The sequence below is a fragment of the Mustelus asterias genome, chromosome 4, assembly GCF_964213995.1.
Source record: "Mustelus asterias chromosome 4, sMusAst1.hap1.1, whole genome shotgun sequence".
NCBI classification, from domain to species: Eukaryota; Metazoa; Chordata; class Chondrichthyes; order Carcharhiniformes; family Triakidae; genus Mustelus; species Mustelus asterias.
The window spans coordinates 53,015,868-53,028,877 of record NC_135804.1 but is presented as its reverse complement, the minus strand read 5'-3'; the positions used below and the strand labels follow the sequence as shown (position 1 = coordinate 53,028,877).

At 45.3% G+C, this 13,010-nt stretch overlaps 1 protein-coding gene across 2 annotated transcripts in view; it reads left to right on the top strand.

The window, feature by feature from the left end:
* Positions 1-266: 266 nt before the first annotated feature.
* lcat (lecithin-cholesterol acyltransferase) overlaps positions 267-13,010 on the top strand; it is a 30,636-nt gene continuing 17,892 nt past the window's right edge. The window contains exons 1-2 of one of the 2 annotated variants that reach the window (XM_078211034.1): positions 267-521; positions 10,489-10,645. In XM_078211034.1, coding sequence (XP_078067160.1) covers positions 347-521; positions 10,489-10,645 — 332 coding nt within the window. In that variant the 5' untranslated portion in view covers positions 267-346. Of the gene's footprint in view, positions 522-1,745; positions 1,776-10,488; positions 10,646-13,010 lie in introns of those variants that run through there. The other variant, XM_078211035.1, reaches the window with a different exon arrangement.

Genomic DNA, 13,010 nt, shown 5'->3' with positions numbered 1-13,010 from the left:
GGCGAGGTCAGGGAATTCCAGCCCCTGTGTTTGTGAAAGCGCTCACATAACTTTCAAGTCTATAAAGGAAATCGCTGCAGTGGACAAGCAGGTAAACTACTTTTTTCTTCCAGAATTCCTGCACTCTTAATCGGGAAGTTCTTACTTTGTTTTTTTTGTTGTCCTTCCCTGTTGCAGAACTGCTCTGTCCGAGATTAGAGTTGAAATCCATTGTTGGCAGAAGACTGGGTATCAGCCCATTGAGTATTTACTCAGCCTGTACTATCTGACTTGCTGGAATCAGGACCTTGAAAGCTTTTGCTAGTTCGCAGTGAAATCATCTCAGACTGAGAGGGAGCAGTGAAAAATGAGAGATCTCCCTCTGCTGAGTCTTGCCCTCTCTCTGGTCTTGGTGGCTCTCTCTGTCCAGCCGTCAGCAGCTGAATCATCGACGACAATTTGGCTTCTCAATGTTTTATTCCCACCGATAGGCCCTGAAGATGTCACCTTAAAGCACAGCGAACTCCCACCCCTGGTCATTGGTAAGCAAAGCTAGTGAGAGCCACAGTGCGGCAGGATGGGAGGGCTGCAAGGGTGGCAATGATAGGGGCAAGTGGTGGCGGTCAATTGTGCTGATTATTTTGGGGGCAGCGAGGGGGCAGAAAGATTGTGTAGGCACATCCTGATGTTCAGAAAGTGAAAACGGCAAATCCATAAAGAATACATCTACTCGGTGCCCAGGAAGAGAATGTCAGCACCAACACAGCTGCTGGAGTTTCGAAAGGTATAGTGAGGCGGGCTTACAGAAGGAAAACTACAACGAGAATTTCGAAAGTGGTCTATCCTGAATGTTACTTTTGCCAATTAAGCCGAAATGAAATATAACACTCAACTGGGAGTGTAATGAGAAAGGAAATGTCAAAAGCAGTGACCTTGGCTTTGATTGCCAACTTGTTACTGGATCGGTCGGTCACCCGTTATAGAAACTGCACCCTTTTCATTGCAGTTGAAATCACTGGGCCATGTCTAGAATGTGCAGCTGATCTGCAATGCCAGTTTTACGGCCAGGGATAAGTTGAAAATTACCACTCCCCCCACCCCACCGCCTCGTGGCACGTACCACCCTCTAATATGAATGGAATTTAACCCTTTTTCAAGGCTAAAGTTTATTTGGACAGCAATAGGATTAAATTAAATTAATTGGAAGTAGAATTGCTGAGAGAAAGGGTGTGGAAAAAGCAGAGGACGGTGCAAACGAGATCCTGCCAGAAGGAAAAGACATCACAGCGCTATTTATGTGTGTCAGCTGTGGAAGGGGTCGCCACTCATGCATCGGCCTGTCCAGCCACAACAGACGATGGCCCATGCAGCAGTGACGTGCACCCTTGATGCAGTCCATCCTCTCCCAGGATGGATGGATGCCAGCTATTAGAACAGAGAAATCCCGCAAAACCCTCGTGAGCAGAGCAGGATTCCAACTCTGCATTTTATTATTCCCAAGTTCCCATCTCAAATTGCGGGGACAGGTTCATCTGAATAATTGAGGTGGTGGTCGAGATCACAGCGCTCATACCTTCGTACTGTGCCACGAGGCAACCAATCACTCTGAGACAGGAAGCCCCAAGCTTCTCCTGCCCCTGTGTAAGACTGGATGGATGAGGCAGCCACATGGGCACCTATCTCTGATGACTGATTCCTTTTCCCATCCTCCTGTTTGATAAACCTGCTGACTTTCCGGAATTGATCAGCGAGATTTGGCCTGTTGGATTATTGAGTTGGATTGCAGCAGCCCCATTGTAAGGCAATCTCAGGTTGTTTGTCCTGCTTGTCAGATGTTCAGCTGCGCAATATTTAACAGTGTGTTAGAAGGAAAGCATGGCTCTTTTTTAAAAACAAGGAATGATTTTCATCAGCCTGCAGTTTGTGTAGTTTCAGAGTTGGGATGTGCAATGTGTCTCGATCTTGGACAGTTTGGACTTGGTTCGAGTGGCTTTTTTATCCTGTGCACAGTTTATTTTTCACTTGCCTGATACTAGAGCCCATATTACGCCTCAAGTTGATCAGTATCAGTTGTTTTTCTTTGATTTGGGTATGCAATGAGCAAATGAGCTGATTATTATCTTGCACAGTCTGCCTCCCAGTATTCTGCTAGTGTTTCAAGAATATCAATCGTGATGTGATAGAGCTTCAAAGATCATGGTCATTTTTGGTACCTTTGTACCAACACCACACCATGTTTTCAGCGAATTTGAATGTTGTTTTTAAAAGAAATGCAAGATCGAAGTTCATGCCCTGTTGGTTATTCCAGTAGACAGGGCTTGCTCTCAGCTCCTGGAGAGCTGTTGCTGCTCTGTAGAGGGCAAAGTGGTCACTGAGTAGGGTGACACAATGGCAGTGGTTAGCACTTCTGCCTCACAGCGCCAGGGACACAGGTTCAATTCTGGGCTACGGTTTCCTCCCACAGTCCAAAGATTTGCAGGTTAGGTTCATTGGCCATGCTAAATTGCCCCTTGGTCAGGGGGACTAACAGGGTAAATATGTGGAGTTATGGGAATAGGGGAAAGAGCAAATTAGGGCCTGGGTGGGATTGTAGTCAGTGCAGGCTCGATGGGCTGAATAGTCTCCTTCTGCACTGTAGTGAATCTATAGAGGGCAAAATGGCCACTAAGTCGGAATTGGCTACTGTGGAGGGCAAAATATTACACAAAATAATGCCAAAAGCAAAAACTGGCTGATGCAACTTTTAGAGTGGCCAGCGATTGGCAGAAAGAGGAAAAGGAATGTTGATAAATCGATGGAGCAGTGCAAGAACTGAACACAAATTGCAAAATGGATGCGTTGCAGGGTGAATTGATACTGATGATGGTTGCTGTGTTTGGTATTCCAGCACACCTTTCACACTGGAAGCAGTTTAGCAAATTGGCTTGGAAACCTCCTAGGGCTGCTCATTGAATCCCTACAGTGCAGAAGAAGGCTATTCGGCCCATCAAGTCTGCACTGACTCTCTGACAGAGTATCTTACCCAAGCCCGCTACCCCAACCCTATCCCTGTAACCCTGCACATTTACTATGACTAATCCACCTAACTTGCACCTCTTGGACACTGGGAGGAAACAGGAGCACCCAAAGGTAACCCACGCAGACATGGGGAGAAAGTGCAAACTCCACACAGTTCTCCAAACCTCACTGCATCTGCATTGGGGGCAGTGTATGCAGCATAGACCCAGGTGGTGACCTGGATTAGTGCCATTGACACCAAGAGCCCTACACACCATCCAGTGGACAGATAGATTCATAGAAAGCTAGAAGGAAGTGGTCATTTCATCCCCTCATTCCTGTCCTGACTATTGGAAAGTGAAGTTGTGCTTAATCCCACATCCTTGCTTTTCGTCTATAACCCTGTAAGTTCCTCATCTTGAAGTTCCTGTTCAACTCCTTTTGTAAATTATTTATGGAATTGGCTACCACCATATTCTCAGGCAGGGAACACCAGATCCCAACAATCCTTTGAGTGAAAACATTTCTCCTCATCTCTCTCGATCTGTTTCCAACAATTTAGAATTTTCTATTAACCGGATATGGAGGGAAGGTGGGATCAGGACATTAGATTTGATTATTAGTCGTGATAAAAATGAATGGAAGAGCAGGCTCGAAGGGGTGAATAGCCTACTCCTGATTCTGTGTTTCAATGAATCTATAATCTCTGGTTCTTGACCCACTCACCGGAAGGATAGGTTTTTCTCTGTCAAAACCTCTCATCTTGGAATCTTAATCTTCTTAGATTCAATGAAAACAGTCCTAACTTTTCCCTGTTCCCAGAATGAAAGTCTCTCAACTCTGGGAAGATCTGGGTCTACCTCCTCCTCCCTATCTTTTTTAAGATCTGTGCATCTTTCCTGGAGTGTGGTGAAGCAGATTTATCCACATTACTCTGGCTGTGTAACCTGTGAATTTTTAAAGTTTGAGCATGATCGCTTTGCTTTTTTATTCTATTCTTCTATTTAAATACTCCAAGTAGTCCATTACTTTTTAAACCCTCTGATCAGTTTGTTCTACCACTTCTAAGGATTGCTGTATACGGACAACAAAGTGTCTCTGTTCATCTATACTTTTCAAAATCAGGTCATTTATGGTACACTGTCTTTCAGTATTGGTCCTCGCAAAGATCATCACTTCACACTTGTCTGCACTGAATTCTATCTGCTCTGCCCCTACCCCTTTCGCCATTTTATCTCTGTAATCCTGAAAGTTATATCTATCCTTCTCATGGTCTACTACAGTACTTTGCCAAGTTTCAAATCATCCGCTAACTCTAAAATGCTGCTTCTACACTCCAGTCTAGACCATCTATAAAAATGGCAAAAGGTAATGGATTTAAAACTGACATGGCTTGAAAACACTTCCCAATTTGAAAAAAAATCCACTCACTTTCTTTCCTGTCACTGAACTAATTTTGTATCTGCCATTTTCCTCTTCATTCCATCCTCTTAATAAGGCTCCTGTGTGGGACTTTGTCAAATACATTCTGTAAGTACATAGCTAGCACATTACCTTAATCACCCTTCGCTGTTATCTCATCAAAGAGTTCAACTAGGTTAGTCAGGCACAATTCTATATTGGCTGTCCTTGATAAACTCATGCCTTTCCAAGAGAAAGTTTATTTTGTCCCTGATAATGGATTCAATAATTTTCCCAAAATCAACGTTATACCAACTGACCTATAATTTACAGCTTTATTTCATTCCTTGAATAATGATGTATTATTAACAACCCTTCAGCCCTCTTGCATTACACACATACTCAATGGGGATTGCAAGATTATGAACAATGCCTCTGCGATTTCTACCTTTGTTTTTTTCAGTAATTGAGGATGCATTCCATCTGACTGACCAACTTTCAGTGATGCTAATCTTTTTCATTGTTTTCAGTGACTGTTTTCATTGAGTCAGAGAAGATTAAGAGGTGAACTATGAGAGGTTTCCAAGATGATGAGAGGCTTCGATAGAATAGATAGAGAAACATTATTTCCTCCAGTAAGTGGATCAATAACCAAAGATTATAGATTCCAATCCATCTTCTCTATTCTTTCAGGCACCATTCCCAAAGAGGGCTGTGGTGACCACATATTTCCATTGAATTAGTCCATGATTATGCTTGGCAAGGTACTCCACTGGTTTGCCATTGCTTTCGGCATTGGTGTTGACCAGGAAACTCTCTCTGCTGTCAGTCATATTGGAAAGATTTAAAGCTGATAATCAAACTATTTGTCCTGTTATGAAGGCACCTTCTATGGCCATCAGGTCCTGAAGTGGGACTTGAACCTAGAGCTTCTGGCCCAGAGGTATGGGTACTACCACTGCATCATAAGAGTTCCCGCTTCACTATCTATTACTGCACTATAAATAGTGTAACTTTTCTCTGTCCTTTTAGTTTGACCTTCACATCATCCACTGCTTGTATCAAGTTTGATTTTTTTAAATCATTTTCCTGCTATGTGGGTGATGCTAGTTAGGCCAACACTTGTGCCCATCCCTAATTGTATGTGAGAAGAAGCTGGAGAGCCATCTCTGCACTCCACATTGCTTTAAGGAAGGGAGTTCCAAGATCTTGTCCCAGCAGCAGGGAAGAAACGGTGATATAGGCTGGAATTTTACCGCCCGGCTCACCATGGGAATTGGAGCGGGCGAGGGGAGGACAATGGGAAGGTCTGTTGACTTCAGGTGAGATTTTACAGTTTTGGGACGAGTGAGGCTGTAAACTCCCACCGATAGTTTCAGGTCAGGGTGGTGTGTGGTTTGGAGGGGAACTTGCCAGTGGTGTGTTCCCATGCAACTGCTGGCCCCGTCCTTCTAGGTGGTAGAGCTTGCTGGTTTGGAAGGTGCTGTCATAGCAGGCGTAGCAAGTTGCTGCAGTGAACCCGTAGATGGCACACACTGCTGCAACAGTGTGCAGATGGTGGAGGGAATGGAAATGTAAAGTAGTTGATGGTATTCCAATCAAGTGGGCTTCTTTGTCCTGGATGGTGTCAAGCTTCTTGAGTGTTGTTGAAGCTGCACTCATTCAGGTAAGCGGAGAGTATTCCATCACACTCCTGACTTGTGTCTTGTAGAGGATGGACAGGCTTTGGTGAGTCAGAAGGTGAGTTACTCACTGCAGAATTCCCAACTTCTGACCTGTTCCTGTAGCCATAATATTTATATGGGCGGTCCAGTTCAGATCTGGTCTATGGTAGCTCCCAGGATGTTGATACTGGCAGATTCAGCAATGAAAGGTCTTCTGCCTCTATGAAGATTTCCTTTTAGGTCCCATGCCATCATTTCCTTAGTTATTAACTGAAACTTACTCCTGACATTTTGTTTCAAGCCTCCTTTTTCTATTTTATTTTAACATTTATTTCCTTTTGTCATCCAGAAGGCATTAGCTTTGAATGCTCTACTTATTTCCACAAAAAAAGTATGTTTAAAGTTAAAGTTTTATTTATTAGTCACAAGTAAGGTTTACATTAGCACTGCAATGAAGTTACTGTGAAATTCCTCCAGTTGACACAGCCCAGTGCCTGGTCGCGTCAATGCACCTAACCAGCATGTCTTTCAGAATGTGGGAGGAAACCGGAGCACCCGGAGGAAACCCACGCAGACACGGGGAGAACGTGCAAATTCCACACAGTGACCCAAGCCGGGAATCGAACCTGGGTCCCTGGTGCTGCGAGGCAGCAGTGCTAACCGCTGTAGTATGTAACAATACCATCTCTTTCCTGAAGGTCCACCATTGCTCTGTTCCTGCTATATCCTGCAATTGCCTTTTCCTATCTACATGTACCCTTATCACTGAAATTAGCTCTGCTCCAATTGAGCAATTTTCCTTCGATATTTTCTGATTTCTTTCCATATTTATTCTTATATGTTGTGACCACTGTTAGCTGTGTAATCCCCTACTGTAATACATTTCATTTACCCTCCTTCATTTCCCAGAAACCGAACCAATACTGGGGCGGCACGGTAGCACAGTGGTTAGCACTGCTGCTTCACAGCTCCAGGGACCTGGGTTCGATTCCCGGCTTGGGTCACTGTCTGTGTGGAGTTTGCACATTCTCCTCGTGTCTGCGTGGGTTTCCTCCGGGTGCTCCGGTTTCCTCCCACAGTCCAAAGATGTGCGGGTTAGGTTGATTGGCCATGCTAAAATTGCCCTTAGTGTCCTGAGATACGTAGGTTAGAGGGATTAGTGGGTAAATATGTAGGGATATGGGGGTAGGGCCTGGGTGGGATTGTGGTCGGTGCAGACTCGATGGGCCGAATGGCCTCTTTCTGTACTGTAGGGTTTCTATGATTTCTATGATTCCTACCTTGTTAGGCTAGAGACAGATAGATCTGTAACATTATATTCTGCACCCCCTCCTTTCCTTCTCCCTATGCACCCTATGAACAGTATGCTTTGTCTGCATAGTGCAAGAAACAATACTTTTTATAGCACACCTAGACAAGTGACAATAATAAATCAAATCAAATCAAGAAAATTCTCCTGTATGCAAATCAGAAATTCCTCCCATTCCTACCCTCAACATTTTGTTTTTCTTACTCTATGTTAAGGGCTACTAAATTCAATGGCTGCTATTCCATTGAAGTTTGCCACAAGCTTTCTCATCTGCCTCCTCCTCAATGTTGTTTGGAGCTCTACTAAAAAAAAACAAGCCAAATATTCTCAGTCCGAGATTCTGTTTAGAATTGTAACATTATCCTGAATCAATATTGCCACGTCCACCCCGTTTATTTCTCTCTCTATCATTCCGGAATGCTTCGCAAGTGGAATATTAAACACTGGTTTCTGGCCTTGTTTGAGCCATATCTCTGTTAATGCAACCATCTCATAATCCCATGTGATAAAATCATGCCTGCAGCTCAGCAACGTTATTAGTTACACTTGGACAGTGACATGTGCACAATTTAACATCTCTTTTGCTGATTTTCTCAATGTGATCCCTGCAATTTCTGAATTATTTTTACTGTTTATATCTCACTGGCCTCTAAACTCATTCCTGCTCTAATCTCATTCCTGCTCCTCGCTGCTATTTATTCATTTCTCTCTTGCTAGCAAATTAGTCTAAATACAGATATTTAAATACAGAAAAAATTGATAGATGCTTCGGGTACTGGCAGGTTAAGGCTGCCCAACCATTCCAGGTAGATGGCACTAGTATGCCTGCCACAATTTGTTACATTTCAGTCAACACAGGCCAATGTCAAGCTTTAAGACAACCTTATAGCTATTGCATTGCTTACCATGCATGTGCACACTGCTACAGGACACGTAATCATCAACTTACATCTCAAATCATTGTAACACAGCCTAGCATTATGATACATGATCACTGTAGGTTGGACACAAGCCTGATGTTCTCATACAAGGAAGTGCAGGAGATAGTTATCAACTTCAGGAAGTGTAGTGGAGGACATGCCCCTGTCTACATCAATGGTGATGAAGTGGAAATGGTTGAAAGCTTCAGGTTTCCAGGTGTTCAGGTCACCAACAACCTGTGCTGGGCCCTCCATGCCAACGCTATAGTTAAGAAAGCCCACCAACAACTCTACTTTCTCAGGAGGCCAAGGAAATTCGGCATGTCCACTACGATTCTCACCACTTTTTACAGATGCACCATAGAAAGCATCCTTTCTGGTTGTATCACAGCTTGGTATGGCTCCTGCTCTGCCCAAGACTGCAAGAAACTACAAAGGGTTGTGAACATAGCCCAGTCCATCACCCAAACCAGCCTCCCATCCATTGACTCCGTTTACACTTCCCGCTGCCTCGCAAAAGCGGCCAGCATTACCAAGGACCCCACAACCCCAAACATACTCTCTTCCACTTTCTTCGGTCGGGGAAAAGATACTAAAGTCTGAGGTCACATACTGACTGATTCAAGAACGGCTTCTTCCCTGCTGTCATCAGACTTTTGAATGGACCTATCTTTTATTAAGTTGATCTTTCTCTACACCCTAGCTATGACTGTAACATTATATTCTGCACACTCTCCTTTCCTTCTCCCCTGTGTACTCTATAAATGGTATGCTTTGTTTGTAAAGCGCGCAAGAAATAATACTTTTCACTGTATCCCAATCCATGTGACAATAATAAATCAAATCAAGTCAAAGAGTTGCCTCCATAGATAGTTCTGATCATTGGTGCCGACCATTGGAGGTTGGTGAGGTGCAAATTAGGTGGATTGACCATGATGAATTGCCTCTTAGTGACTTAAGATGGCATGGTGACACAGTGGTTAACACAGGTGCCTCACAATGCCAAGGACCCGGGTTTAATTCCGGTGACTTTCTGTGTGGAGTTTGCACATTCTCCCTATATCTGCATTGGTTTCCTCCGGGTGCTCCGGTTTCCTCCCACGCTCCAAAGATGTGTGGGTTAACTGCATTGGCCATGATAAATTGCCCCTTGGTGTCGGGGGATTAGCAGGGTAAACGTGTTGGGTTACGGGGAAAGGGCCTGGGTGGGATCATTGTGGGTGCCGGCTCAGTGGGCTGAATGGCCTCCTTCAGCACGGTAGGAATTCTATGTTTCTGTGAAGATGTGTATGTTAAGTGGATTAGCCATGGAAGATGTGTGGGGTTACAGGGATAGGGCGAAGGAGAGGACCTGGGTAAGACACTCTGACAGAGAGTCGGTGCAGACTCGATGAGCCAACTGGCCTCTTCTGCACTGAAGTGATCCTATGATCCTAGGATCATGCTGAATTATTAACTCTCTTTCTCCCTACATGGAGTCTGCCTTTCCTGCTCAGTAGTTCCTCTATTTCCTCTTTTGATCTCAGAATTTCATCTTGCTTCCCAAGGGTAAAAGTGGCGTGAGAACTCGGCTGTATATCATAGAAACCACCTGATGTTCAATTTCTTTCTTCTTTCATCGCATATGAGTGTTCCTGGCAAAGCCAGCATTTGTTATCAATTCCTAATTTCCTTTGGTAAGGTAGTGGCGAGCTGCCTTCTTGAGCTGCTGCAGTCCTGTGCTGTTATGGAGGGAGTTCCAGGATTTTAACCCAGTGACAGTGAGGGAATGGCGATATGGTTCCGAGTCAGGATGGTGAGTGACTTGGAGGGGAGCTTACCTGTGCTGGTGTTCCCATGTGTCTGCTGCCCTTGATGTTTGAGGTGTTACAGGTTTGGAAGATATTATCAATGGAGACTTGGCGAGTTACTGCAGTGCATCTTTTATATGGGGCACATGGCAACTGCTGTGCGCTAGAGATGGAGGGAGTGAATGTTTAAGATGGTGGATGGGATGCCGTTCACACGGGTTTCTTTTTCCTGGCTGGTGTCAAGCTTCTCGAGTATTGTTGAAGCTGCACTCATTCAGGCAAGTGAAGGGTTTTCTATCACGCTCCTGACTTCACCCAGATGACAAAAGGTTCCTGTAAATGGGTATTGCCAGTTTACATTTGGGCAGCAATCTAAAATCTACCAAATTATATTAATTATTCTGTGTGTTTCCTTTTGTTTTGAAAAGTGCCTGGACATGTTGGAAATCGTCTGGAAGCAAAGCTGAACAAACCCTCTGTGGTCCATTGGCTGTGCATGAGGAGAAGCACTCAATACTTCACATTGTGGCTTAATCTGAACATGTTCCTGCCCATTGGAATTGACTGCTGGCTGGACAATATCAGGTAGTGCAATCTCTCCATGATGCTGTTAATCTGGAATTCACTCATCTGTCTTCTCATTGTATGGCCTTTTACATCAGAATTTGATTATAAAATGTGTGAATTGGGAATATTCCTGTGCACAGATTTCCACATGGGTTTCAGGTGCACCAGGGATTCATTCACAGAATCCCTACAGTGCAGAAGGAGGCCATTCGGCCCATTGAGTCTGCACTGACCACAATCCCACCCAGGCCATATTCCCGTAACCGCACATGTTTACCCTGCTAACCCCCTGACACTAGGGTCAATTTAGCACGGTCAATCAACCTAACCCACACATCCTTGGGAGGAAACCGGAGCACCCGGAGGAAACACATGTAGACACAAAGAGAACATGCAGACTCCGCACAGACAGTGACACAAGGCCAGAATTGAACCCGGGTCCATGGCTCTGTGAGGCAGCAGTGTTAACCACTGTGCCACCATGCCGTCTCTTCACTCTTGGCTGGGGTCATCCACTCGCTGGTGTAATGTTGGCAGGAACCTGAGATAAATAAGTAAACAGGGCTTCCAACCAATCCTGAGGCTATGTTAGGGTGGCCAATGGATGAATCGCCAAGGAAATCCTTGGCATTTGTCTCAAACTCCATTGCCCCCAGTGTTACCGATACTCCATGTATTCCATTTGATTCAATGACCACCTCCCAACCACTGAGACATCAGTCTGAATTTTACAGAGGGTGGAAGCATGTATTGCTCACAACCAAAAGTCAGCCCTGAGCCAATCGAGTTTAAAAAGAGGCTGCCATGCAATGGTAATACATTAGTGGTGGCCGTCACGAGATAATTGTGCCCTCCTGCCCTTCAAAGCGGCCAGCCAAGCTAATTGAGTAGTTGAAGCAGTGCCAGAACTCAGTAATGGCTGCTCCTGGTGTTACAAGCAGTACGTATAAGGAAGAATGGATATCGGACATAGCTGAGTCTGGGGTTTCTGGTTGTGGAGAGATCGGGGCCCTAGGGATTGGGGTGGGTTATCGAGGGCATGGGTGTTGCATTCTGGAGGCCAGAGATGGAGGCACAAAGGAGGAAGGGTACCATCTGAAGGGGCTGATGCCTTACCCATCCACTATATTATGGGGAGAGATCTGGGGTGAACTGATAGGCAGTGGGCGAGCCACCCATCCTATATTACGTGCTCCCTCCCACGCTCACCCGACCCACGGCTGCACATACACCAGCTGGGAGACATGAAGTATCAGGACAGCTGTTAAAAAAAGCCCTCTTCTATTTAAGATCTAATTTTTAGAGGTTTTCTCTGCAGGTATTAAAATAAGATATGAATGCTATAATAAAGTTAAAATGCAGCCTTAACAAAAAGTCTGAGCCTTCACATTTCTTATGAAGAAGTGTATTGAATGCTGCTTTTCATTTATTTTCTTGGTGGCATTTCTCTCATCTCTCTCATCTCCCTCATCTCCCTCAGCTGATTTGTTGGCCTTCTTAGTTATGCTAATGCCTGGTTGATGCCAGCTGCTCCTGGCCTGGGCTAGTAACTGTCCCCTTCCTCCCAGCAGGCAAGCACTTAAATTCTACTTGGCTTGTCCACACACTGGCAAAGCTGAGATTGGAATTACCCCAAAGGGGACTGAAACGGAAGTTCCATCTTCCATGCAAAGTCCCTCATGTTAGTCAGAACTAAATGGGAATCGAGGAGACGAGAACAGAACCGTGAAAGCCTTTGACATTGAAAAGTTGCTTCTCAGCTTGCTTCCCAGGATTAGAAACATAGGGCCCGATTTTACCATCAAGTTGCACCCGTTTTCCGGGCACGAAAACTTGGTAAAGTCAGGCATGAGGCGAGTAGTGCGATCCACATGCGCCTCTGCGCCGGTTCCCCCTTTACCAAGACCCGAAAATGGCCACAATTGGGACCGCGCCCAAAATGGGCACGACGGCCATTTAAATGCATTTGCATGCATTTAAATTGACTTAATGGGCTGCGCGCCCAACCTTACCGGCACTTCCCCCTTTACCACCACGTTCGCCCATCTGGAATCAGCACGAAACAGACATGCTCCATATGAGTCTGATTCAGGCACTCCAGTTAGTGAGGAGGTAAGTGCCGAGTGTCCGACAGCCCTCTGCTTGAGATCGGTGGGGGGAGGGGATTCGCTGCCACTCTGCCTGAGATCAGTGAGGGGGAAAGGGGGGGATCTACTGCCATTCTGCCTGAGATCAGTGAGGGGGAAAGGGGGGGATTCGCTGCCACTCTGTCTGAGATCAGTGAGGGGGAAAGGGGGGGATCTACTGCCATTCTGCCTGAGATCAGTGAGGGGGAAAGGGGGGGATTCGCTGCCACTCTGTCTGAGATCAGTGAGGGGGAAAG